Raw genomic sequence first — 27,909 nt, forward strand, 5'->3', positions numbered from 1 at the left:
TCAAATCCAGCTGTCCAGATGACCGCAACTTTTGCGTGCTTTCGTTGGTGATGACGAGCAATTCCACTCTGCAGGAACCCAGTGGACTTCTGCCTTTTGTACCTTCTCGAGGTCCGCCTTCAGCTCTCTGAACGCCACCACGATATCTCCATTAACAATCACCTTGTCAATCAAGTGTCCGTACTGCTTCTCCATGGTTTCAGCCAAGGTAATCATGTCCTCAAAATCCTCCTCCTGTGGCAAGAGAACGCCTTGGTAAATAAAATGTAGCAACATGAGGTACAGTGGTTTGGGCTCAAATCAGACTTGAATCATCAATTTGATGACTGAACACAAAAAAGACAAAAAACGTTACTTGGACTCCGACTTCAACACTTGTGGTTTCATTTGGACTTGAGAATGTTTAACTTGAAACTACTTGTTTCCTACTCAAAGCCCGAAGATAGAGTGCTTTAAAAAGTGTTCCACGGATCCATACCTGATTTCCCATTATTTCCTGGATCTACTAATGTTCGAACACTCAAGCAAGTCGACATTCAATTTCCAAGATATACTTTGTTTGAAACAATCTAACGTCATCCAAACAAGAAATAAGAAAGGACAATGGATAAAAAAAAAATGTTTACAATTTGAATACTCAAAGTTTAGAACTTCCGAATTGACTTGGGACTTGTTATTTTAAACTTGGGACTTGAATTTACTGTCTTGACTAAGGACTTGAGTTCAAAGACTAGAGACTTATTGTGACTTGGAAACAAATGACTTGGTATATATTACATATAATCTGTTCTTTCCAAAGCTTTACTTGTGTGTTCTTTAATTAATCATCGAGTGAAAGATGAAAAGAATCTGTGCAGAAGGAAAAAAACAGCAATAGATGATTAATGATGATTTCAATGTTCATCTGAGAAATACTGTTGATGGAAACAGAACAGCGAAAGCCTGACCATATGGTGACGTTCTCCGAGAGGTTGTTTTTACAATAATCTGCACATACTGTAACCTAACAGGACATGGAACGGATCCCTGTGACCATTCAGCTATACAGACCAAGGCGTAACACGTCGTTACATGCTGGGAGTAAAGGATAAGAGACCTTTTCACACCAGCTGTGGTACAAGTTGAACGCAATAAGAAATGCCTGAACCCTCTGAAGACTGTGGTGGCACAGGGCAAACTCCAGCCATGTTGCAACACAGGTGTGTGACCTCATGGGTTTAATAAGGGCACCATGGGCAGCCAGGGTCAAAGAGTGAAGGAGAAGCCAGATGTAGATTACCAAAGTGACAGAAAATCTTTTTTTGTCTTGGCCAAAACACGCTTCATCACACATATGTACTCATGCTTTGACACAAGTCATGTAAACCAACACAAGATGTGACCCTTTATTATCCTGGACAAACTGTACTCACCTTAGTAAGGGAACAAGAAGCCACCCACCAAGCAGGCTTGTAACTCCACCTATCTATTAAACGTCTCTTAAAAGCAAACCAAGGGGTCAACCATATGTACGGCAAGGTGTGCGCAAGAGTTAGGGGGGGTTTGGGTGTGTGCATGTCTTTGGGGTTGGGTGGGTCAATCAAGGCCAGACTGTTTAACCTCACACCGCCTCGCATGTTACAAGACATGGAACAAGCACCCGTTTTCAAAAATGTATATGTGTGTTTCTGTTTTTGTTCTCTTACCGAAAAGACCCTGACTGAGTTCTTGTCGACTTCATCGCAGACAAACTTCACTCTCCGTCTGGTGAGGTGTAGTTCCTCGATACACGGAGGTTTCACGAACACCACGTATGGTTTGAATTCCGAATTGTACACTTGCTTTATTTTCTATGGTGAGGAAGACCAAAAAGAAGGCAGAAGTAGTTGGTGATCTAAACAATTTCCACACATTAAAAAAATACGGTTACATTTCATTGTTAAGGGATCACTTTCCAGACCATAAATGCCAAACAGGCAATGATGTGTAGCAGATTACAAACCTACAGTAAAAAAAAACCTTTCTTTCCTTCAAATTTCCACACATGGACAGTTATTGTGTACCAAACGGTACCAAAGCACTCATAACTGTTCCCACTGTTTGGGTAGGTCTAGTTAAATGCACTATATGATTCCTCTGATGAAGTAACAAGTTCCTTCTTGTTTCAAAAGAACCCATAGCATTTGATCCCATACTGGCTTCCCACCCCTTCCAAATATTTAATCTTTATTAATAGATCTGTATGAATGAAGAATACAGTATCTGGGGGCAACAAGACAAGATTTTGGTATCAAAGCGATCTTGTTTTTGTTAGTAGTCTGAATAATAATGCCCATCACATTTTACCAGACTTTTTCTGAATGCAGGTTAACTTTCTGTGTTTAACCCTCCTATTGTCTTCGTTTCCCCCCCCTTACTTTGGTGTTCGCGGTCAAATTTGACCGGTCCTGTTTTAACTGCTATTACATTAACACAAAAACCATTAATCATCACCACATTTCATTTAACACACTTTCAAACTGTAAATATTGTATCAGACTACTGGTATACATGAAAAACTGCAGTAAATATACAAAGAACAGACACTGAACATGTATTGCGTGTGCCAGGTGTGATCCATGTGGGGGGATGGGCACATAAGAGCGGGAAATGTGTCAAATTGTTCTGTGTGTGCCAGGTGTGATTCACATGGGGGGATTGGGCACATAAGGGGACACACACATCTAGAGTATGTGTGTGTGTGTGTGTGTGTGTGTGTGTGTGTGTGTGTGTGTGTGTGTGTGTGTGTGTGTGTGTGTGTGTGTGTGTGTGTGTGTGTGTGTGTGTGTGTGTGTGTGTGTGTGTGTGTGTGTGTGTGTGTTTTATCTGATCCGGATGGTTACTAATTCCTTTTCTTTATGGCGGTAATCTTTGACCGGGACTAAATCATCTAAAATTCAACGAAAGTGGTGATCAGCAATTGTATATGTTCAAATGTCTACTGTGAAGGATATCATAAAGCCTTAATGCAATTGAATGTAAAACAAAACAGTTATGATTGATGAAAGTAGTAAATCGGTCAGATTTGACCCGAACACAACAGGAGGGTTAAAGCAAAACATTGTGAAATCTTGGATCGAATGGTTATCAGCTGACAATAGCTCTTTGTTAGATTGTAAACGGGACACAGTCTCGCAACTCCAACTTCATTCTTGAGTCTCAAGTTGCTAACTGTAGACATGAGAGAGGAAGCTTTGGCTGAATGGTACACCAAAACCCCAACATAATATAGCCCCTTGCCCCCTAGAGGCTTATGGCGCGTTTCCACTACAGCGCGCAGCCCGGTTTAAGAGGGCTGTGACGTCAGCGGCCCGTCTTTGGTTGCGTTTCCACTTGGCCTAGTACCGGCCGGCGGGTCCTAATTCACAGTTTTTCTGGCCTCATAAAATCGTGGTTCTAGGGCCAGAGACAACGAGGCTGAGTCGGGCTGAGTATGCTAAACTAGAGAGAGCATCGCTTGCAAGGGGGCTACAACTACAACAAGATGGACATCTTTGACCGTGATTTAATTGTAATACACGTTTCAAAATGATGCCGAAGTAACAACATACTGATACCGGTTAGTAAAAACCATGAATTAATGCTTTGTCAAGTTTGCAGACAGACGGCAGGCGAAAAACCTTTTAAAATGCTTGTTTTCTAAATGGAGATTGGCTAAGCTAACGCAGTATATGCTCCGACCGTCCACACTCACAACAACGGCCTATACAGACATAAATAAAGCAGCGACTGTATTCACCATGACACAGGCAGTCTGTGGTTTGTACTTGTTTAACTTTTGTCTAGTTTCTGAACATATATGAGGAGCTGTGAGCTCTGAGTGCTAACAGCTAACGGCTGTGTTGTTTTTTCTGGGGTTCTCTGAAGATCACGTCACGGCTCCGCCTACACTGCGTTACTATAGATACTGCCCCAGTTCCTAAACTGTAATGGAAATGCGCCATAAAGTGAGCCAGTCCTAACGAGGCCCAGCCATACCGAGCGGGGCCGAGCGGGGCCGTGTAGTGGAAACGCGCCATTATTGTCATCACCTAGCCAATTGGTTTCTAGATTGCCAAGAACTAAACCCTGTGGGAAACACACATGGGCTATTGGAAACGTTATTTTATTAGTTCAAACATGAAGTTGAAAGATGTTGAAAGACTAGGTTTATAACTGAAAGGGCAATTGTCGCAATTAACCTTTTCAGCACAATTGTGGTGTGATTTACCATCGAAGATGTGGATTATTTGGCAAAAAACTTCCTACTCCTTTGAAAATTGTCCAAATGAATTTCTGTAAACATGAACAATTTGTAAATGGCTTAGTACTTACAGTAGGGTGCACACACAGAAGGCACACCTTGCCCTCAGCCATCACTTTGTGCACAGAATCTACACTTGTTCCATAGTAGTGTCCACTGTATCTTCCATATTCTACAAACCTAGAAACAGAACCAAGCAGTCCGTGAACAGACAGAGAAAACATCATAAAATGTAATCAGACAGCAGTAGAAATGAACATCACTCTCATGAAAGGGGACCATTTTTAGAACCATGGGAAAGGAAACACCTGCTCATGTACCTTTGATTGAGAATATCCTCTTCAAACATGGATATTGACACAAAATTATAATCCACCCCTTCATTCTCCTGCCTTTTCTTCTCACGTGTGGTGTCTGAAAGAAAAGAGACGAGAGGCAGCTGTTAAGGATGAGAAACCATTTAGTGCGCGGGAGGTAAAGGTGACATTTCTGGAAGTCTATCTTACGCGGTACAGTCACGCCATAGTGGTCAGGGTCTGAGAGCAGGAGCCTCCTCTTCAGTTCATTAACGCCAACGCCGCTGGGCCCTGGAGACGGAGATAAAAACACTGTGTTCTGTATATAGGTATTCATTCCCAAAATCACTATGTACTATTGTTTGCCTTACAACATCAAATAGGCTTAGTGATCTGGTGACACATCTGTCTTTACAATCAGAGAACGACAAAGGGGAGCGGGAGAGAGTCAGACAGACAGAGCTCTGATTTCATACTGATTTCAGTCTGAAAACGGTTCTCCGTCTCTTTCTTTGCCGGTGTCTCTCTATTGAACATTAACTGCTCCGAAGCCCTCTGGAAAATCCATAGCATCCCGTCTAAACGTGACATCTGCAAAGCCACACAGTATCGGTGTCATTAAAGTGTAGGATGCACAGGATAAAGCACATACACACAACTGTACACACACATACTGTAGCATCTGGGATTTTCTTTTCTACAGCAGCTTTTCACAGCCCCCAGATTGCATCAGACTCTAATGGAGCGCCGTCTGAAAGTAAGATTCCTGACATACCTGCCTTTTCCATCACAGGGTTGCATGAGCTCGATACAAAATATCAGGTTTATGGACTCTCCACTCTTACACCACTGATGTCTTCCACAGCTGCTCCACCGAGCTGGAGAGGAGCATCATCGGGCACTGTGGATACTTTCTCCTGACCTTTGTTTTTTCAAGAGTTACACGATCTGTAGAGCTTAAATCGGCTGGCAGTCGCTTTCACCAACTTTCCTATGGCTATTGTTCCATTCAAAGTGCGTATGCAATGCAAACAAAATATTTCCAACCTGGTCAAACAGTATCCATCTGGTGCTGTTTTAGCCATCCAGGTTCTGGTATTCCTGTCCATAAATCTCATTGCCAATAAGCTATATATTGCTAATGATGAACTCCGGTCAGCAAAGAGCCTTCACAGCAGACAGTAAAACGTAATCCAGAGTTAGGGTAAACTCCAACTCAATTAAAGAGGTCTAAATCTAAATCCAAGCTGTTTTAACTGTTCCAGTTTAATGATGGAGCACTTGGCTGACATTATGAGGAATATAATTCACAATCCACTCATCCCCTTCTCTCCATTTACTATCATTAATCTACTATATCTGGTTAATGTTTTTTCGCCTCTTTAATTCACTTTGTTTCGCTTCTTTCTGCCCTCCACTTTCGATTTTCTGTCCCTCTTCTGCCCTTCTCTTCTTTTTTTGACTTCCCTCGGTCACAGACAACCTACAGTCGTATCATAATACGACATTAAAAAGACCTTCAGCGGGGCTCAATGTGAAATTCCCGCGGGAGAGATATAGCTCAGAAATACATAGAGCAGACCGGCAAGGTTGGCAGGGAAGTGAGTCTGGGGTGGGCCACTTGGTAATTTAAGAGAACAAAATATATTCTGACTTGAGTTCTCTGACAGTGTTTACGTGCTTATGACGGGAAAGGATTATTCTTGCACTCAAGAGTCGGGAAATAAATCTTCATCAGGGCATTACTTTTTCTTTTGATCAACAACTGCTACAATATAAATAATAGTGTTCTTTTAGTGAATGGGATCATGTTGTTTTTTATATGGACAAAAGAAGGCTGGGGATGATATAAAACAAAAAACTATTGCACATAAAACCACAGTAACTACCATTTTGTGCTATATATTAAATCAATATGAAATGTTATGAACACAATGTACTACATTAGACCAGTGGTTCTTAAACTTTTGCAATAATGTACCCCCTTAAACAATTTGTTAGGGAAAAAATGCCTATATAAAGAGGTACAGCCTTGCACCATCAGTGTCCGATTTATTAAAACAACAACCTTGTAACTGAGAAACACTTAAATGCTACATTTCAAATGTTTACAAGCCAAATTCATGGCAAACCAATTTTAACATCATGCAATAACACTAAGACGACATTAGTTGCATTGAACTGATGTTTTTAATAAGTTGTACTTACAATTTAGTGAGAAACATGGGCTTGTGCTTCACTCAGGATCTTTGTCATTCTCGGTGACAGGAAGGCAAACTGCAGTTATTACACTTGGCGTTTTGAAATATGTGTAACTCTGTTAATATAAAACCCACACTGCTCAAACTGTGTTACTTTTCCTAAAATTGGTATATTTATTTATTTATTTATTTTGGGGCTATGGGAATGAAGAGAAAAAAATATATGAGCATTTTATGAGCATGGGATTTTGACCCCTCATATATATATGCATAATGCTGCGCTATACTTTGCAGCCACACGCCATTGCCAAGCAACGCTTATTGTTTAGGTCCTTTGATAAGCAGGCAGTCATATCATTAACTAGAACTAGCTAGATCTGATAGATTTGGACATAAACGTGAGTGAAGTATAACCGGACGCGAGAGAGTGATCAGAGATCAGATCAGCTGCTGCTGACGGAGAACACGCAGCTCTTCCGGATCACAGCTCCGCCGCTGTGACGGACCGTTGAGCGGAGCAAAATACACTAACCCCTCGATTCCACCGGGTCCGTCTGCGTCGCGTCACGGCTGCGCCGCGGTTTTGGTCCGGCCTCCTCCGGCGTCATACCCTACCGGGCGCGTTTCAGAAGCATTTCAGAAGCATTTCAGAAGCGGAGCGTCTTGCCTGCCGGCTCGCAGTTTTTGTTGATTTGGGCATATTTCCTGGACAGGCTACTTTGTACAGACAAAGTTAATAATAATTGTAATATTCCAGTTATAAACGACATGAATCAAATATGTGTTGCTGTTGCTGTATTTTAGTGGTAAAAAAATGCATTCATCATCGTAATTATTCTATATAATTTACACAGTGCCTGTAAACCGGAGGAGAACGCTGGCATATCTCCTCCTATACTTGAAAGACTACGGAGGGATAGGGTCTGCAAAATTAGTTTATTTTGGGGATGGGCCGGATGCTCTGACTGGTCCACTTCCTGCCCGGTGCCTCTGCAACGCCTCGCGTCGAAAAATAGACTTGAATCCTATTTTGAGCGGAGCCCAGCGGGTCCGTCTGCGTCGCGTTACGGCCGCGTTACGGCCGCGTTACGGCTGCGCCGCGGCATTCGCAAGTATCGCGGCCACTCTAGTCAATGGGTGCTATTCCACCAGACGCGCCGCGTTACGGCTCAGAAGCGTCCCAGAAGCGTCTCGGCAGAATTACTGTAACTTTTGAATAAAGTAGTTAATCTACTATTAGTAGTTTGTTTAAATGCATTACTTATGTTGTTTTCCATTAACATAAAATTAATTTCACGTACCCCCTGCAGTACTCCAACGTACCCCTAGGGGGCTGCGTACCCCCATTTGAGAACCACTGCATTAGACTATAGCACAGTAACCTATTTAACGAGATGTTGGCAGTGTGCTCTTAAACATCTCCACAAAAGATGGGAATTTTCCTGTTTCTTTGCGCAACCGTATGTTAACCTCATACGTACCAACCAGAACAACCAGACGGTGTGGGTCCTTGGGGTCTCTGTGGTAGGGGGTCACCTGTTTGTAGGTAGGGGGTCGAACTGAGCTGTGAGCCCCTGTGCTCCAACTCCTGGACCGAGCCGCTTCTCTGGCCCAACTGCTCTTTCTTCCGAGTCGGAAACTTCTTCTCAACCCAGCTGGAAAAAAGAGATATGGATCTCAGACCTGCCAGGCGTATCATTGAAAACCTAGCTGAAAATTGCCTCATTGAAATTGCCCTGAAACCATTTTCATTGATTTTCTTTTGGGGCTTCGTGACTGCAGTACAAAACAATGTCTGGAATTAATATAAAGTTACTGAGGTGAATCCCCTACTAATTTACATATGCAGGTACAGTGAATCAATAAAAGTGTTCAACACTAACACAACACTGCCACCCAAACTCTTCTGTAAAGCACCATCCTGAAAAGCCCTAACCCTGCAGTCAACAGACGACAACTCCGTCTGTCACGCGTCACTTGTAGGCTCTCTGACAGCCAGCGTCTGCCATGCGACTGTGGTCTGGCTGGCTTGGCAGGCCTTCTCTTTTTCATAATGTTAACTGCTGCTAAGTGGTGCTGCCAGGCTTGCTTTGACGTCAGCTGTAATTTCTCTTTGTAAGCATATCTGTCCGTTCGCTCTCTGGGCTTCATTCTAAGAAACATGGCACAATTAGTAGAGATTTCAAACTTTTGTTTACATGGGATTGAAACTGATGAATTCACTGAGAAATGTCAGTGTAATACACACTGTCTAAAACGTATGTCATACAACAAATGAGAAAGCCTATAGCATGAAACAAGGTCTATAAGAAAGCATATCGTAATTGTCAATCTTAAGGAAAACTGGCAGTGAAGTTCATCATGTGTCACTGAAAATGCTCTCAGCTGTAAAACTGTAGGACATTTTTGGAAATGCTGTAAGATACATTTTAAAATATGAAATAAGGGTCAGATAAAACTGTGGGGAGATTCAATACATGCGATGCATGTCATGAACTGGGCCTGAGCCCTCTATGTCAAGATGATATGATATGAGCCTCAACCTGCAGTCCAATAGAGTGGACATATACTCTCAGTATGAAGGATTGGCGTCCAAGACCATTGAGTCCATTTTTAGTGGTACTGAATACGTCAGTCCTACCATAAGAACTAAACAAAACAAAAAAACATGGCAAGAAAGCAGATAGGCATATTTCCCAAAATGTAAAATAATTATACAAGAAGGTCACTCAGTCCAAAGTCACTTTGATACGGAAGATAGCTTTATCGAAGTTCGCTTATATAACGGGACATACTATATTTATGAGTGACGCAAAATATGAAGCTGCACGGGTTATTCTAGGACCCGACCTTAAAGGTTTCATATCATGCTATTTTTAGGCATATATTATGGGTTTCAGATATATAAAAAACATGTCTACAGTATGATGTGTTTTGCTCAAAATACCAAACAGATCATGCATTCTAGCCATGCCTCATACCCCTCTGTGTTAGCCCTGTTAGAGAAGTGCTGATTTTGGGTCCTGAGCTTTAAAAAAAAGCTGCCATGATGAAACGCCATATCATGTTCAAAACCACATCAAGGATTATTTCTGAAACAGCATGGAGCTCAAATGCTTTTTCTCTCACAAGGCGAGTTCCTTTTTTTATTTCCTGCTTTTTTACACATACTCTCTCCAGTACAGGTTAGCTCTGAGTGTAAGCGATGCTTGCTAATGTAAACAAAGACCATATTACGTCCAAAACAGTCGGGCATTGTTTCTGATAGCGACGTTTCTGATAGGGCCGTGGGTGTAAAGCCAGCCCACATTTCTGATATTACGTCATATCGGATGCAAATCTGGATCAGCTCCGTTGTACCCCCGTTTTTAGAGATTTGGGTACGGAGGAATAGAGAGAGGGTTTTGTTTTCTGACCACACAATAAAGTTGTTTCCAAAAGTATCTTAACTTTTTCACTTTGGCTACCTTAATTTCAATTACGTATACAAGTAGAAGCAAATGGACTAAATAAAGTTATGTTTATTAATCAAATCCCTTAAATATGATTGGACAAAATAAGACCTCAACAACAAATTATTGGATATGTAAACAAAGATTTTACTGACTTAAATATTGTTCCAGTCTGGTCTCCAACAAAACTTTATTGTAAATTAATTTTAAAAGGAAATGTAATTTTCTCCTGATCATACATTTGTTTTTGCCGTATCACAAATACATGGCTAATGGGGCTACAGTCTTTATGCTAAGCTAAGCTAACTGGCTAGCTAAGGGGCCCTATCATGCAAAATGCACTTTGTGATGTATTTTATACATAAATATGTGTCCCCGGTGCGTCGGGGAACTCACGCAGCGTCAGAAAATAAAACCCTCTCTCTTTTCCTCCGTACCCAAATCTTTTAAAAACAGGGGTACAACGAGCGGATACAGATTTGCTGCCGATCTGACGTCAAATCGGCAGCGGACCCACAGAAAATTGCTATCAGAAACAATGCCTGACGTGTTTTGGACGTAATCTGGTCTTTGTTTACATTAGCAAGCCTCGCTAACACTCAGAGCTAACCTGTACTGTGTAGAGCACATGTGTTTAAAAAGCAGGAAATAAAAAAAGGAACTCACCTTGTGATAAACCCGCAAGAGAAAAAACATTTGAGCTCCATACTGTTTCAGAAATAATCTTTGATGTGGTTTAGAACAGGATGGCGTTTTATCACAGCAGAATTTAACTTTATCTCCGGTAGAATTCTGATCAGGCATTAGCTCCGCCTCCTCTTTTTCTTTTTTTAAAGCTAAGGACCCAAAATCCGCGTTTCTCTAACAGGGCTGCAAAAGAGGGGTATGAGCAGTATGAGGGATGGCTACAATGGGTGATCTGTTTGGTATTTTAAGCAAAACACTTCACAGACATGTTTTGTATAGGTATGGCCCTACAATATATTTTTCCAATATAGCATAATAGGTCCACTTTAAGCATAATATTCAACAGACAGACATGTGTGCGGTATCAATCTTCTCGTCTCATTTCAAACAGTTCTAAGACCGACACAGAACCAAATCTTTAAGAAATAAACTAACCCGGGGACAAGCTGTTAGCCTGTTTCGCCCCATAACCATGACTTTTATTGTAAACAAACCCCACAATTTGCCTTGTTGTTAAGCCCTCTCTGCTCAGATTCTTCTGCATTCAGTCAGGTTGTGCCGCATCGATAACATTTTACATGCCAGACAAAGAGGAAACACAGACTCTGAACCACGTCATCAGGTGGAAGCTGGCCTGAGATAAGATGAAATGCGCATTATCAAATGCACATGACTTTTTGAACTGATATAACGCAACATCTGTAATTAGCTTTCTCGTACAGACGCTTGGAACCTTTTTACAATCAGCCGTAAGTGCACACCCCCATATGAGCATCCAACATATGCACACACGCAATCCATGAGATCAAGACAAATGGGATAAATGGGACAGCTAAAACCCTAAATCCCCAAACCCACAAAACTACATCATCATATAAACTGGTTTGTAATTTAAATATAAGCCTGGTCTCCTTTTGTTGCTGTTTTTTCTCAATTTATTTTATTGCTTCAAGTCCAATTGCCCTGAGTGTCTTGTATCACATTAGTTCATTTTCACTTGGAACAAATCAAACATCTCACCAATGTGGATCCCTGTTATAGCTCCGTAGTCTACGTCATCCATGACTGGAAAAACAGGAAGAGAGAAGAGGATAGAGAGAGAAAACCATGAACACAAACCACAAGACATGACACGTGCGTCCTTCTGAAATTTCACTTTTAAAGCATTAACATATGTTCTGACCAATATGTCCTAATATTTTTGCTTTGGGAATTCTAATAATAGTTTCATTTAGAAATTATATCTACAATTTAGAAAATATTAATAACTACCTCGCTCTTACAAATTGGTTGTTAGCGAAAAACTAGCACAATGCAGAGGGTCAGATAAACCAGTTTGGAGGAAACAAATAACAGAATCCTTTCCGCGCCGTACTTCCAAGAAGCATTACATGATATTATTTTTGGATAACCACCTCTTTAAATCTTTAAAAACCCAAAACCTAAAATATACACGTGTATTACATCAAGTTAATTGTTCTCGAGGTACATTTTCAAAAGCAAATTCGAACAGACAGTACCTTCCGCCACATCTGTGGAGCATGTGGAGAAAACAAAAGCAGTGAGTACAACGGGAGGGCAGCAGAGTTCAGCCGTGACCTTGACTGGATCTTCAGACATGACCTGTCACCTCTTAGCTTAGCGCCAAAGCAGCTTTAATATGTTTATTAGAAAGTGTTAAAAGTTTTTATTATTTTCAGGTGTGGTTGATTTTATTGACAAACTCATCACCTGGTGGTTTGACTGGTCGGGGCTTGAACAGCGCTTTAGGTCGCTGTAGTGCAACTCTCCTGTACAAAGACGAAGGAAACAAGGGTGTATCAAAACAGAATTTAAGATAGATGTTAGATGACAGTGGTTTAAGAGGGTAAATGTGTTTCTATAGACTAAAAATACTGTGGTCCACAGGTCAGGTGCAAACACGTTACAACGGCCCAACACATTTCCGTTCGAAGAAAAGCGCTGCAGTTTCTAAAACGATGCAAATCAATAACAGGAATGTGCCAAAACAAATGAAGAAACATCTTAACCAATTTGACAACACATGCACAGCATTTATAAAACATTCACCAACTTGAAGAAAAAAAAAGTGCTGCATTAGCAAAATAGCTGCAAGAAGCTCAAAAGACAGCAGGAACAAGGGGACACTAAAAAGTGATGCACACACCTGGGAAAGGAGCACACGTGTTGACGTTATGGGATTATAAAGTTGGCCAGCAATCACTGTCACTGGAAATTTACCTAAAATGTAAGTTTTATTGGCTTATTTTAACAATGTGATTGCAAATCTGCTGTAAACTAGCTAGCTAACTTAGCTAACCTAGTCATTTCAAGTATACTGACAAAACACTTGAAGCAGCCAACTGTTCCAACAGAGACAGTTGGCCAACTTTATACCCACTGAACGTAATCGCTCAGGTCCCAGCTGTGTGCATCCATTTTTAGTGTCCCCTGGTTTCTGTTGTGTTTTGCGATTCTTGCAGTGTTTTTTTATCTGCAGTGTTTCATTTATTGTGTGTGTTTGGCCGTTGTAGTTTGCACCTGTCAGCCACAGTATAAAAAAGATCAAATTATGACCTCTCATGGAGCTGCTGCGAGGGGATGAGTCCTGCCCGATCGTTGCTGTCCCCAAGGTGACGGGCCTGCCACCAGGTGTCATCCTCCATGCTGACTATCTGGAGGACGTCGCCCTTTCTAAAGGCTACTGCTGCTTCTTTGCACGGAACGGTGGGATCCTCATTGGGATCATAGTCGAAAAGAGCCTGCATAAACAGCTGAGGAAAGAAAATATTATTTTCTTTTAAACAAAACAGGTTGCCGCGTAATCGATATATTCATTCTTATCTTTTCCTACTGCAACCCTATGAACTTCTGTATCCTAGCAATCGGCACAACAACTATGTCTGGTGCTTTGTAACATAAGTTGGTGTCATTTTTGAAATATTACCATGATCATAGAAAATAATTTATCTTAATCCAGAGCAAATGCTCCCTGCTCTAACAGGTTCCAGGTTGGATATCATGTATTTGGTAGTAGTGGCCTAGAACTATTCCAACACATAAAAGGATTTGCAATTTTTTCCGCATACGGTGTGTAGATTTATCATTAATGATAAATGAAGTTGATGTGGCTCTACATATGTGATGTGTGGAAAATCATAAATCAAGTGCTTAAATTATAAAAAGCAGGAAATTGTTATAAAATTAGTAATGGTCTTATACTTGACTGTCTGATCTGAATTGAGTTCTTGACAGTGCGCTGCTGTAGTGACAGCACCATGGCAAAAACACTCAATATAAGCAAACACACAAGATACCACTGATTTAATCTCTTTTTACTGAAACCAGCTGGGGCTGCTTTCCTCATGCAGCCAGATTGCATGTTAAACTAACGTAAAAAACACACTGCATGGTAATATGTGTTTGAATGTGTATTGTACCTTTTTATTTGATGACATTTCTTCCCTTGTGGAGGCAGGAATGATTGTGAATCTAACTTCACCTTGAGATCGAGCCTGCACGAGAAGAAGAGGTGGTTATACATTTTAAGGAATTCTTATTTGCTTTGGGCCAAGTTAGATTAGAAGACGAATACAAATCGCTAAAAAGCTTAAAACCCAGAAGCTAATTAGCTTAGCCTAGCAAAATATATAAAGACTGGAAGTAGGTCGAGCCAAATGCAGAACTATGGAACACACAATAAAGAACATGGCCATACAACAATCTAGGCCTACATACTATAAGTAAGTTCGCCAAACGTGGATTCATCCGCAGCAGGAAGTAGTCCTGAACAAAATGTACTCTTTACTCCTGTTTGAGTAACATTTGCTAACGTTTGGTGCTGTTTTATGAAATTACTGACATCCTTTAGGAAACATTATATATTTGTACACTTGTGATTTAAGGTTCTATCATTTTATTTGAAAAAATTGTGCTAGAGTTAAGAGGGATACAGATATGGTAAAACAGTTTAACGTTATTTACAGAAAGACTGAAGCTCTGTTGGTTTTTGTCTTTTAATCGATTTTGTTGACAGTGTCAGCATTATCCTTTGAGTTCACACATTTAAAGGAAGAGAGATAAGGTTGAGAGCAAAAGGAGAGAAGGAAACAGAAACACTTAACAAAGAGATGTATAAAACCAAGGCACGAAGGTGAGACTAACCAGAAGAGAAAGGATTTCCTTTGGCTTCCTGTGTTCCAGTGAGACTCCATTCACCTCTTTCAGCTCATCTCCTTCATGGATCAGGCCTTCCAAGTGTTGGAAATACATATGGAAATTACCACATGCTCCTCTCGTACATGTTATTTAACCACAACCTAATATAAAGGTAGTGTGAGAGTATATTGGTGAAACTGTAGTAAAGAATAGTTATTTAGCTTACCGCTTTTATCAGCTGCACCTCCTCTCATGATCCTCGCCACAACAATCGTCCCTGTGGATTTATCCATTTTAATTGTTGCACCCTTGAGGATGGGGATTAGTGAATGAAAGGATGATTGATGGACAAACAGAAGAGCACAGGCAAAGAGGTCAAGCAATGGACGGTGAAAATAACATGTTGGTTTTATTACAGTCCAGACAAGCTTCTCATTTGGAGTCGCTTCATTCGAATGAAGGTTACTTGTTTCAAGACGGGACTATTAAGCTGACTGCCTTCATGTTACACACAGAGCACTGGAAAACTGTTATCCAAATCAGATTTTGTTTTCAACAGATGTTATTGATGTGGAGTGAATCACAATGGAAAGAGCATCTTATAGCTAAGTACAATCAGCTCACGCTCGGGTGTAACCCTGTTGTCTGGAAAACTGGAACATGCTGGATCGATCAAAGAGGCCGTGTCATAAAAAGGTCAATCCCCTTTCCAATCTAGTTTTGGGATCAATACAAAAGTATGTTCTCTATTATTGGTCTGAAAAACATTCCACTGTCAAAGCTCAAACATACAAGCATACACACTGCAAGAAATGTTCATCATTAAGTCAATTATTGTCATATATTTACCCTTAAGATGAGCCTTTTTATCTCGATATGTTTTTGGTTCTGTTTGCCTTCAAAAACGTATCAAAGACATATTCTAAGGAAACTTCTCAGGCCACAGGCTAAGACACACATGTTTTCGATGTGGATTCAGGATTATTTCGTTAAAGGAATTTTACCTTTGAATCTTGAAACATTTCTGTGTAATTTTAATGAGCAACAGGATCCACTTTAGTGGGGGAGAAAATAAGGCACATGTAAGCCCAAGTTGTCTGTCCCCATGTGAGTTTATGGAGATCTCGATCAAAAAAAAAAGTTGAAATGTATTTTATCAATAAAATAGGATTTTGCGGCCTTGGCGAAAGTATGCACACATTGTACTCAATTTATTTAATCCAGGAAATGTCCAGAAATAAGTGACAATGGCTTGGAAGAAAGTGGTACCGACAGATCATTCCGGTAGTATCAAGACAAATTTGCTATGATTAAAGATCATAAAAACTACTTGTTTTACAGCAGAAACATAAAACAAATTATCCCAATCAATTTTAATACGGCCTTAAAGGACTCATTTAAATGACATAATTGATCAGTGGATAAACATATACACATGATTCAATATGCACCCAAACAATACAGAAACTACGTTGTGCGTCACAGCAGATATATGGCGAAAAAGATGTGGAAGAATTGACTGCAAATTCATGGCAGCTGCAGGAATCTACTCGTGTGTTTCCTGTCGTTCCAAGGGCTGTATTCCTGCTACACCTTGGCATAGGCTGCAGGGCTTTAGCAGTCACGCAGTTTGACAACACATCAATTCAGTCAACAGAGAAAAAACTTCAGCTGTCCCCTGGACATGTTTATTTATTTGCCCTGCCTGTGTTTGTCAGATATTGCAGCTGGACAAATTAGATATGTCCAAGCGCAGTTGCCCTGTCACATGGTTGTCTTAACTTAAATGCTTACATTTGTGTTCAGTTTGTGAACATTACAAGCCAAGGCTAGGTAGACCAAAACAGGCTGACAGGCTCTTAAGCTCTACTGAAAAAGAAAAAGAAAAGCCACATAAAAGTATTGCTATCTGCTTTCTTGCCGAGATTTAGATTAGAAGATTGACACCACTCTCACCCAAAAATTATAAATATGCAGCTAAAGCCCACAGAAGGATTGTCTTAGTTGTACATAGAGGTTGGGAAAACAGCCCTAGCCTTAAAACAGCTCCAAAATGTAATCTTGCATTTACTCTAATTGCCAGCAAGGTGTATAGGTTGCAAAAAGTGGTCCAGTTGTATAGAAGTCTATGAGAAAATGTATCTACTTCTCATTTGATTATTTACCTCGGTAAATTAATTAGGTGTATTCAAGTCTTCTTCAATACAACGTGATATTTTGTAAATCATCGTTCCATTTAGAGTGAAAAAAGAAAATAAAGGATTGAAGTCGCTACCACCCAGAGGTATGAGTGCTGTCACCTCTTTCATCTTTTACTTTAACCCTTTCACAGTGTGTTTTAAGTTCATGAAAGTTTGTAACCTTACCATGTTGCCTGAAATATAGCATATATACAGTATTGCATGCATAAGAGGCAAACTGTGTCAAACTTCTCATTACCTCTCATAAAGAAAGCCCATAAAATTATACTATTTGTTCAAGCCAAATATGAACTTGACCTCTGAAATATTAAGACATGTTTACTGACCAGGGGGTCTTTGGTTTTGACCAGACTGACAATCTTGACAGAATCCTCATCGTCTTCCAGTACAGTGTCAGGTATTGGTGGCAGAGTGGGCTCAAAGGTTCTCTGAGCTACAGCGTCATGGACACACAGGAGACTCTGAGGACAGAACATTAAAACAGTGAAGGATCAGCATTCAGGTAGATTAAGGTAATATGAGAAGATGGGACACTGGGTCTAATATCCTGTAATGCATCTCACTTTGTCTGGATAAATGGCGCTGGCTAAGGCAAAAGCACGGAAAACCACACAACTTTAACCAGTTCAGGTTTAACCAACTTTCTGAAAACGTGCATTCTCGCTAGCCAGCAGGGGGTGACTTCACTTGTTTCAAAAGAAAATCTTATTGTCTAGAAGTCTATGAGAAAATAACCCTGCTTCTAACTTGATGTATTCTATTGCTTAACAATTCCCTGACAAAATTACAGTCTATATCTCTCTATATGTCTTCTTTAATACAGCATGATGTTCATTTAGTAAATGGTCTCATTCAGAATAAATAGATGATAGCAGCGCTTGCTTTGGGGTTAAGCCAATTTGAGATTGACAGGTGACTACTATGATGTTGTTCGGCTTTAGTGCTCCACATGGTTTTATCTAACAACTTTTACCCTTTCAGTGTGTTTACAGTTCAGGAAAGATAATTGTAACATTTTGGCCTCCTAAAAATGTCTTGTTCTTGGCGTTCAGTTGTGCTTAGCTTCACCTTCTCGAATGACTTTTGGTTCCATAGAAATAGGATAGTGATGGCCATCAACCAAAATGGCAATGGCCAAAGTGCCTAGCTCAAGCATACCGTAATCAGTAAACCAGGGGTGTCCAAACTTTTTTCACTAAGGGCCACATACAGAAAAACATTTCACTAGAGGTGAGGTATATTGCCTCATAAGTTAAGTTATAAGTTAGCAAAATCAATCAAATCAATTAAATGATGCTTGCTATTTGAATATATAGAGCATACATCACAGCTCCCCATAGGGTTTCCTTTATTTTGTGACAAAAAGGGTTGGCAGCTTATTCCTTAAAATAGGAGTCTCAGATTGCTTATAATAAGGGGGAAAAGGAAGGGTATATTTCAAGGTTGCTATGGAAATAGGTTATTGGGCTTTTTTTTTATCAACTAAGATTTGTTTAACATTTTTCTGAACTTTAATTGACTAACATTTTTTGAAAATTGGGCTTATTAACACATGAATACTACTGTGTAATAAATGTTTACATATATGTTATATAAGTTCATTATAAGACAAGTACAAGTACAAGTGCGACATATTCCATTATACTTTTAGAATTTGCTGCAGGCCAATAAAAAATGCGCCACGGGCCTCAGTTGGCCCTCGGGCCGTAGTTTGGACTCCCCTGCCATAAACCAATGAATGGCGTCACGGTAACTACTTCCACTTCTTATACTGTATACATTTTCTGCTATGAACAACAATTTTGGCCAAACTTGTTATGCTTCAGATGGTATAATATAATTGTAAGGTTAAAAATTGATAAGCACTACACAAAAATGTCAACAATCCATAAACTAATAAAAGGTGACTGCGGCTGTGCAAAAATTCCAATAGGTTTGGCTGGCCTGCCTGCACCCACTACAGCAACGTAATCCAAATACAGCAAACTCTTGGTTGCAAGCCTTCGATTTTGTCTGTGCCAACATGCCAAAATTGATTTCGTCTGGAATGTACTGCCAGCATTTGGGCCACCTAAAAACAACCCCCCACACTGCTAACAGTCATACTGGCTATGCTCAAACAACACAGGTCTTAGGAAAATAAATCCTTTGAAGGGACAATTAATTTATATTTAACACTCTATCAATGCCCAGTTTTGACAATTTGAGTTCATTCTTTTTTAACTTTGGCCTTGCATAAACTCAAAGTTTGTTTGCCGAAAAACACTACTCTGGATAAATGGTTATCTCTCCCGTGAGCCTAAAGGTAGAATTTCAAAAACAGGGTATTCATTGTGATAATAAAGAATAAGAAGAAGGGGGAAATATGTGCTCATCAAATTGATTTTTAACAACCAGCCAATACATCTGTCAGTTAGTGTACATATCCATGTTGTCCATCAACAATTGTCCGGCTCAGAAGCTGCCAGCGCGTGAGCAATGTGTTTCTGGTCACTTTCAGAGACAGGTTTTAAAAAACAAACATCCATTCACAGAAAATTATACCCTGAGTTTCTCATAAGTATGTGTGAGCTTCAGCTTTGGGGCCAAGAACAAACTGGTCATTAGGACTGTTTAAACAAACCTGTTAGTTCTCGGCTGGCCTTGGCTTCTCATTAAGAAAAGCAATGATTTCTATAGTGTGTGTGTGTGTGTGTGTGTGTGTGTGTGTGTGTGTGTGTGTGTGTGTGTGTGTGTGTGTGTGTGTGTGTGTGTGTGTGTGTGTGTGTGTGTGTGTGTGTGTGTGTGTGTGTGTGTGTGTGTGTGCGTGCATGCGTGCGTGCGTGCGTGCGTGTGTGTGTGTGTTTGTTGTTTGGGTGTGTGTGGATGTGTGTGAGTGTCTGAAATATGACTGTCAGCAGATCTGACATAAGGAAACATGCATTGGAGTTGTCTGGGCCTCTATGAGTGAAAACTAATAAACACAACTAGGGAGTTATTTAGCTTCATTTACAGTGTGGTTAATAGTTGTCAACACCTCTCAGTTGGTAACATAATTAGGGGAAATACATTCAAATAGAATTTACAGTTGAATTAATTTGTCACTTTGTGTAACCCACATACGCCTTTTGATCCGCGTGTAATATGTGGTGTGTAGTCGCCTGAACAGCATCAGAGTAGCTCAAATGAAGCATTCCTACTTTGAAATTAGCTTCTTAGATTGCAGTTCGTGTGTGAGCTAGATTAAGAAAAAATGACTGGACATGTAACAACACCAGAGTAGGTTCCTTATAATGAAGCGTTGGGGCTCTGAAGTAGAAAAAACTACTTATTCCGAGTGGATTATGTTCCTGCTTCATAAATGGTCTTCAAGTCTGTAGGTAAGCTAACCATTCCCTATCTGTAGTGATATTTATGTTTGAAATATTATTATTGGCAGGGTTTCTGCAAAACAATCTAGATACTCAAACAGAATATGGAACGTTACTTCAATTATAACACTATTTCCCAAAATGTTGTAAATTCAAAAAGAGAGAGAAAGGAAGAGAAAGAAAATAGAAAAAGGGAATAAACCCAATGAACCACTTAATCATCCGCCATCCCAGCACTACATGCAATTTTGGAGCATGTGTTCAATGAATGTGTTGTTCAAGAGAGAAAAAATAAATGGTCATTTAAAGAAGATGCTTCTGGTTATCAAGATACACCGAAGTCTCTCGAGGTTTGATGAATCAGTGCTATGATCCCTTTATTGCTGTTATTAGCCTGTAAGAGACAAAGTGCTGTTGGGAAGAGGTCAACTTGTGAAAGGCCTCTTATACTATCAGTAAAATCAGTTTGGAATCTGGCACCATTGGAATTGTCACAACATTTGAGAAGATTGCTAAATATGTCTGTCCAAAGGCTTTCTATTTTGAAGTATAAAGCCGTAGGTTAAAGGGCTTCTTGGAGGAAATATTGGAAAACATTTAAGACACTATCCTTGACAATCCAGGCTCGTGGATTCCCTCTATTCTAATAACAAACATCTCTGATACCTCTTGGCAAGAAAGCAAAGAAGCATTTTTTCCTAAATGTTAAGTTATTTTTAACATTTTTTTTGGGTAGAAATGATGAGATACTGGTCAAAAGACTTGACTGGGGGAGTTTAAGGTTGACACACATTATAAGCTACAGGAACACATCATCATCATAGAAGGAGATACTCTTCACCTTAAAGTCGGGTTGGGAAAAGAGGCCAACCAGTTCTTTGATTTCATCTGTCCAGCCTTGGTTTATCAGCTCTTCCGCCAACTGGAAGTAAGACAGTATATCATTTCAAAATTAGAGGTATACAATCATATCATGGCCTGAGTGAGGTTTGCTCCAGTCAGTACTAGCCAAGAGAGACAAAAAGTTTTTTTTTAAACTTGTATCTGATTCAGACTGTAGTGACACACTTTCATGTGGTCTGTTCACGTCACTGGGACTTTTTTGCTTTTCTTCTTGATGTCAATTATTTGTCCGTGTTCTTGTTCTGGTTTCATGTCTTTTAGGCACTGTTGGAAAAAACGCTCCCAAATATTCAAGGCTACACGGCATCTGCGGCGACGGCTAAAACAGAACAGCCTTGACCGTCAGTTTTGACTGGAGAGGCGGTGAGGGACTGTGGGCAGTCGCACGTCCTGTCGAGTGTATTACTGTTATGACTTCTAATACTTCAAGATGTCCAGGCACACTCCAGAGACACAATGCATGAAGGTCATTAGTTTCCACTGTGAGCAAACAGAAGCCTCTCTGAGGGGAAACAGAGCCGTGGTTTGGCCCGTCCAGTGGGTCCTGATGATTTAAGCCAGGCGGAGAGTGGCTGTCTAACAGAATCTGAAGCTAAGGGAGTGAAGAGAGGAGTATCAGGGCTAGGATAGGGGGGTAAAGAGACAATAACATGGCAAGAATAACAGTCAGCAGGTTAGCTTAGCATCGCTAAGGGGCCCTTGACAAAACATAATGGGACATTTCGATTGGATTTTGGAGAAAGAAATTCATACATTTTCTTCAGCTGGATAATATCCACATATTTACACCCATTTCATGATGTTTTAGGCGTTAATGCGATTACAATAAGTAAATAGCTAACGTTAACATTTTGCTCAGCATGAAGTTAGGCTCAGGGCCTTTAGGTGAAAACGGCAAGTAACGTTTTGTTCATGTGGTGACTTCGCCTGCTAGCTTGTGCATCTTTCTCAAGCTGTTATCTGATTGGTTGCGCGTCAAAAGGTAAGTGGTAAACCGTCAAAGTTTTCATAATTTGAACTTTAAGCACAGCGCTAGGTGATAGCTTGGAGCAGTGCGCTACACTGAGTTGCACTTTCCCCTAATATGGCAGCACCGCTCTCTTCATAGGAACACAACGGCAATGTCAGTGGAGAGCTGTTTACCACTTGTGATGTGAATGCAGCTTTAAAGTGAACAACTACATCACATTCGCATGGCTGTGAGTCACCACCGCTAAGCTAAAAGCAGACATGTGTTGCATGATGACATTTATCTGTCTCGTTAAGTCACTCATTACCACCACCGTTAATATGACGCATATTTACACACCAATTTTATGTTGTAGAACAATACGTGACAATCTCTTAAAGTGGACCTATCATGCTATATTTGAATAATATAGTGTAGGACCATACCTATATAAGGCATATTTATACTTTTTTTTTTTCAAAATACCAAACAGATCATGCATTTTAGCCATGCCTCATTTTGCTCAATTTGACAATTTCTAGCTCTGGGCAGATTCAGTGAGAACAGCACCATCTACAGGCCTGACATATGTACTACAGCGTCTCCAGCGCTTTCGAACGGCATTGGCCGTGGCTGTCTCCTCCTGATTGGTGGAGTTGGCCCAATAGCCGTAGCGCCACCCAGAGTTCCCGTTAGAATATTTTTTTGCCGGTCAACATGTCCGTTAAAGTTGAAATCTTCCGGACAAAATTAGATAAGTGCCGGTTAAAGGTCTTCTTTGTTATTTATTGAGCTTTAAAACAAATTGATATGATTCGACATTAAACAAACTAATTATAGTAGATTAACTACATTATTCAAAAGTGTACAGTAATTTACAAAAACGCGGGAATAATAAACGGAGCGCTCTCTCCTTCTCCTGACAGCCCGTCAGTATCATGCAGCTCGCGGATCCAGTAATGAGTGACCCGACAGTAAAACTAAACATATCTATAACTAGTTTAGGTAGTTTGAGAGGTAATTAAAATAGCTACGTGTGATTTTCTAACCTGAAGTGTGTTTTGCTCTGCTCGCCGCTGCAGGGGATCATGCAGAGCTGCGTGTCGACTCGTCAGCAGCAGCCGATCTCTCTCTCCTGTCAGATTAGACTTTACTCGCATTTATGTCCATATCGATCAGATCTAGCTAGTTCTAGCTAATGATATGACTACCTGCTTGTTAAAAGACACCTAAACAATAAGCGTCGCTATGCAACCGGATGAGGCCACAAAGTATAGCGCAGCATTATGCATTTGTTTACATGCCCACCGGAACCCCGAGGCATTACCAACAGATCAACGCACAATCAACCCATACAGGACATCTCTTTCTCCACATTAAGTGTTAGACATTAGAATTGACAATTTTTGTCTGTCACATACTCTTTTGTCTGTCACATACTATTCTTGTCTGTCACATAAGTGGCGCAACTGATGCGGTATTGCGCTAAGGGAAAATTATTTTGACCGGACATTTTGACCGGAGAGATTTAGATTTGCCGGACTTCAGCATATTTTACCGGTCATTGTCCGGTAATTACCGGCTAACGGGAACTCTGGCGCCACCGTCCTGACGTCAGGACAGTGTTCAAATCTGGATCAGTTTTTATCAGATCCGTTGCAGCCCCTTTTTTAGAGATTTGGGTATGGAGGAAAATAGAGAGGGTTGTGTTTTCTGACACTTGGTGAGTTCCCTGGAACACCGGGGACACATATTCATGTATAAAAGATGTACAAAAGTGCATTTTGCATGATAGGTCCCCTTTAAGCTTGTGTTAACCACAGACCTTTTTTCAGGCATCTAACCGAAAGCATGTTCAAAAACCTGTCGGCTTCGAACGGCGTGAACCAGAAGTGCTAAAATGCGAACTAATTTACGGGTTTAGGACTCATTCCTGCACTCCTCTATAGTAGAGATAATTGTGTGATTTGGGGATGAATATAAGAAAAGGTGGAGAGTAAGAACAAAGTGTTATCTAGAATGTCCTTGTTTAACACTTTGACCAGGAACAAGAGGGGGAATGAGGAAATGAAGATGTAAAATTACCAAAGTGGTTCAAGGAAGGTAGTTGGGTGAGATGGAAATATAGCAGTGATTGGTTAACAGGAACAAAAAGGACTGGTATTTGAAAGATCATTCACATCTATTTCATGGGAATCGAGACTGGTGGTGCCGTAGTGGGAGCACTCTCTGTCACTTCATTTTAAATCTGAAGTTAACTGTATTCATCCAACCTGCAACATTAGACTGCACACAAAATGGTTTTAGCAGCCTTTTGTTCTGCACCGTCCTCACTGACCTTACTCCTGGCTTGAAGACATAACACAACACTTCAAGTGACAAAATCAGAGGTGACAGAGAGAGTTTTGAGATAAAATTTCATAATTTGGTGCACATAAGAAGGATGGTCGATCCACTCGTGCTTCTGTGCGACAGATAATATGTCTCGATGTGGAGGAAACGATTTGAACAATGTCTTCCCTGTTCCCTCTGCTGTCAAACTGTCATCCTCTGCAAAAATGTTTGGAGAGAGTCACTTACTTCTGAAGCCAGACTCGCTGCGTGCTCTTGGACGGGGATGGGGCTCCGCTTCTCAAAACGCTTCAGACGCTCGTGGATCTGCCAAGTCAGGAAAGTATCACAATGAAGGTTTTCTCTACAGTAAAAAAGGCACTTTATGCATTTCTTAATACTGCTACAACTACTATTATAACTACTACTTTTACATCTTAAATGATTTATTTATAGAAATAAAATATAATTTATTGAAAGCTTGTAAATGAGGAGTTTTTTTTAATTACATTTATTTCTGCAAGTTAGCTTAGGTTCAATAAAGTGTATCTTAACTTGTAGTAAGACATTACAGATAAGATTACATTTTGTATTATTCATCTGGATCTGGAACTCGAAAGTAATCAAAGTTTATAAATAAAGGCAGTGCAGTAAAAATGCTTCAATTGTGGTAATATATATACTTACTTTAGGTAAAGTACAGTAAGTAAGTAACATAACATTGTACTCAAGTACAGTACTTTAGTAGATACTGTTACTGTCAACCACTGCATATGGATAATACTTTTGTTATTTAACCTACTAAGTAAGAAGTAACAAGTGGAAAAAACTCAAGCACGAATCATTAAAGGGGCCCTATTATGCTCATGTTCAGCTTCATATTTGTATTTTGTGCCTCTACTGTGACATTTCTACAAGCTTTGATGTAAATAGAGGTCTTTATTATCTCATACTGCTTGTGATGCAGTAAACAAAGTCCAATGGAGGCGTTTCAGGCAGGGGGGGAGGGTGTAGGAGAGAAACACCCTCTGGAGGGACCTTTGGGATTTTATCCTTTGCAGACCATTTAGATCAGGGGTGCCCACACTTTTTCAGCTTGGGAGCTACTTTTAAAATGACCAAGCCCAAAAGATCTACCTACAGGGCGCCCCTGCCCAATCTGTTTACACTAATTGCGCCGCATAAGCGCATAATAGTGCGCCGCATTTGCGCTTCAGATGAGGAGGTGAGGCCCCCTCATAACTGCATGAACCTGTATGGCACAATACAACTCAGACTGGCTTACCTGTACGTCAATCAAGTGGCAAATGCCATAGTAAGGATGGATGATAGGCTAACTTTAAAAAAAAACTTCTTCAATGCCATGCGATCTACCCAATATACCTTTGCGATCGACCGGTCGATCGCGATCGACGTAATGGGCACCCCTGATTTAGATGCACAAAAACCTGTATAGCACACTACAGGAAAGGGAAAATCCGGAAAGCATAATAAGGCCTATTTAAAGCACAAATGTGTTTCCACCTTAAAGAGCAGGTGGAGCTTCTTCTCCATCAGCATGCTGTTGAGGAACCTGTAGTCCTCCTCTCTGTCCGTATGAGACTCTGTTCCAGACATCACTGAAGATAGCAGCCTGCACACGCCTGCAGGAGCAGCAGAACACGTACACCAATGAGCACAGCTCCTGCACCTGGTATTCATTTACTGATCTTATTTTAATGCTATGAGGTGAGGTAAAAAAAAACAAAGACGGAGGTGATATCTTACATAGAGGGTGTTATAAGAACAACTATTAAATATTACTTTATTGTACAGTTTTGCAGGTATTCTAAGGATAGGATAAGGGAGGTGAAAAATTAAATATCGAATCAAATTACCAACATATCGCCTAAAATAACCTGATAACCTGCTACACTTTGGACCCACCTCTGTTTTCTGTTCGGCTCAGCATTCTCATCACTCTGGAAGAAAAAGAAAGAAAAAAGTAATATATTATCCCTTGATATATATACACTCATAATATTCTCCAGATTTATTTTGTTTTTATTATTGGTAAAAGAAAGTGTGGCAGAAAAATAAAAAATAAATGTTTATTTTTTCCACAATGTATGTATGCTTCTTCTGAGATATTACTGCCCCCTAATGCTGGAATTACATATTTCAACATCTGTTCTATTGCACGTTTTCACTGTCCATACACCAATGTACATGAGTAAACATTAAATTGTTCATCAATTAGATTTGTAATACCCTGTACATTTGCATTATATTGAGACTAACCAGGTGAGTTTTACTCACCTAAAATTGCATCAAACGAAATATGAAAACATAACTCAAACCATATATATATATATAACGCTTAAAATAATGTAATGGTTGGTTGAATTGAAGATTTGTTCCATCTAAATTCCCTTGTTATACTTAAACTGTAAATAAATATTGTCATGTCAATATTCTGTTTCTCTGCATAGCTAGAGAAACAGAATATTAAATGCAAGCTGATATTTATTTTAGTTTTATTATCAATAGCAGTAATTTAATAATAAAATAAAAATATTGTGAGTAAATAATGAATTGTTTTTGACAAATAATTGAGTTTACAGATTAGGAGTGTAATGTTTATGACCAATCCAACACATTTTAAGTTAAGTAAATGTACACCCCAAACTCCCACACAAAATGTAAGATGCACTCACCAGAGACGCTCCATTCCATCAGGCCCAGTTCAGACAGGCCTTATCCCTTAATACCCAAAGAGTAGCAGCTGCATTTGAACATCTACTTGTAGAGACGGGTTGTAATGCGATCAACTGGCTGGATTTTAGAAAGAGACTGTCCTTTATTGTGTCAATAGGTGTCAGGTCTGACCTAAATCAAGCCGACGGATAATCAATACAGCAATCAAAGAGAATGGGGCGTACAGTTTGCCTATAGTTTACTTTCCAGATTTAAGATTACATTTATTTTTTAGGTCAGCATTTGCATCCTTTTAGTTCGTTTTTGCTATTTTATTTCAAATGGTTCTCTTTGGTAATGAATTATATAAATATTTTGGTTTTTAAAGGAATAATAATTGTGTGCATGTGCATCAACCTTAGCAATCACAGGAAGGGACATTTT

The 27,909-nt window shown here is 40.0% G+C and overlaps 1 protein-coding gene across 1 annotated transcript; it reads right to left on the reverse strand.

Moving 5' to 3' along the window:
• On the reverse strand, positions 1–26,740 carry LOC117488921 (MAGUK p55 subfamily member 7-like). The gene is made up of 17 exons (XM_034138080.1): positions 26,716–26,740; positions 26,314–26,432; positions 25,039–25,116; positions 21,448–21,528; positions 17,583–17,717; positions 15,282–15,363; positions 15,062–15,147; positions 14,338–14,412; positions 13,475–13,671; positions 12,629–12,687; positions 11,918–11,962; positions 8,240–8,413; positions 4,768–4,848; positions 4,582–4,675; positions 4,333–4,441; positions 1,686–1,829; positions 1–234 (listed from the first exon to the last, which is right to left on the reverse strand). Exons 1-17 carry the CDS (start codon positions 26,738–26,740, stop codon positions 1–3), a joined length of 1,818 nt encoding a protein of 605 aa, XP_033993971.1.
• Between the last annotated feature and the right edge of the window lie 1,169 nt (positions 26,741–27,909).

The sequence above is a fragment of the Trematomus bernacchii genome, unplaced genomic scaffold (genome assembly GCF_902827165.1).
Source record: "Trematomus bernacchii unplaced genomic scaffold, fTreBer1.1, whole genome shotgun sequence".
NCBI lineage: Eukaryota > Metazoa > Chordata > Actinopteri > Perciformes > Nototheniidae > Trematomus > Trematomus bernacchii.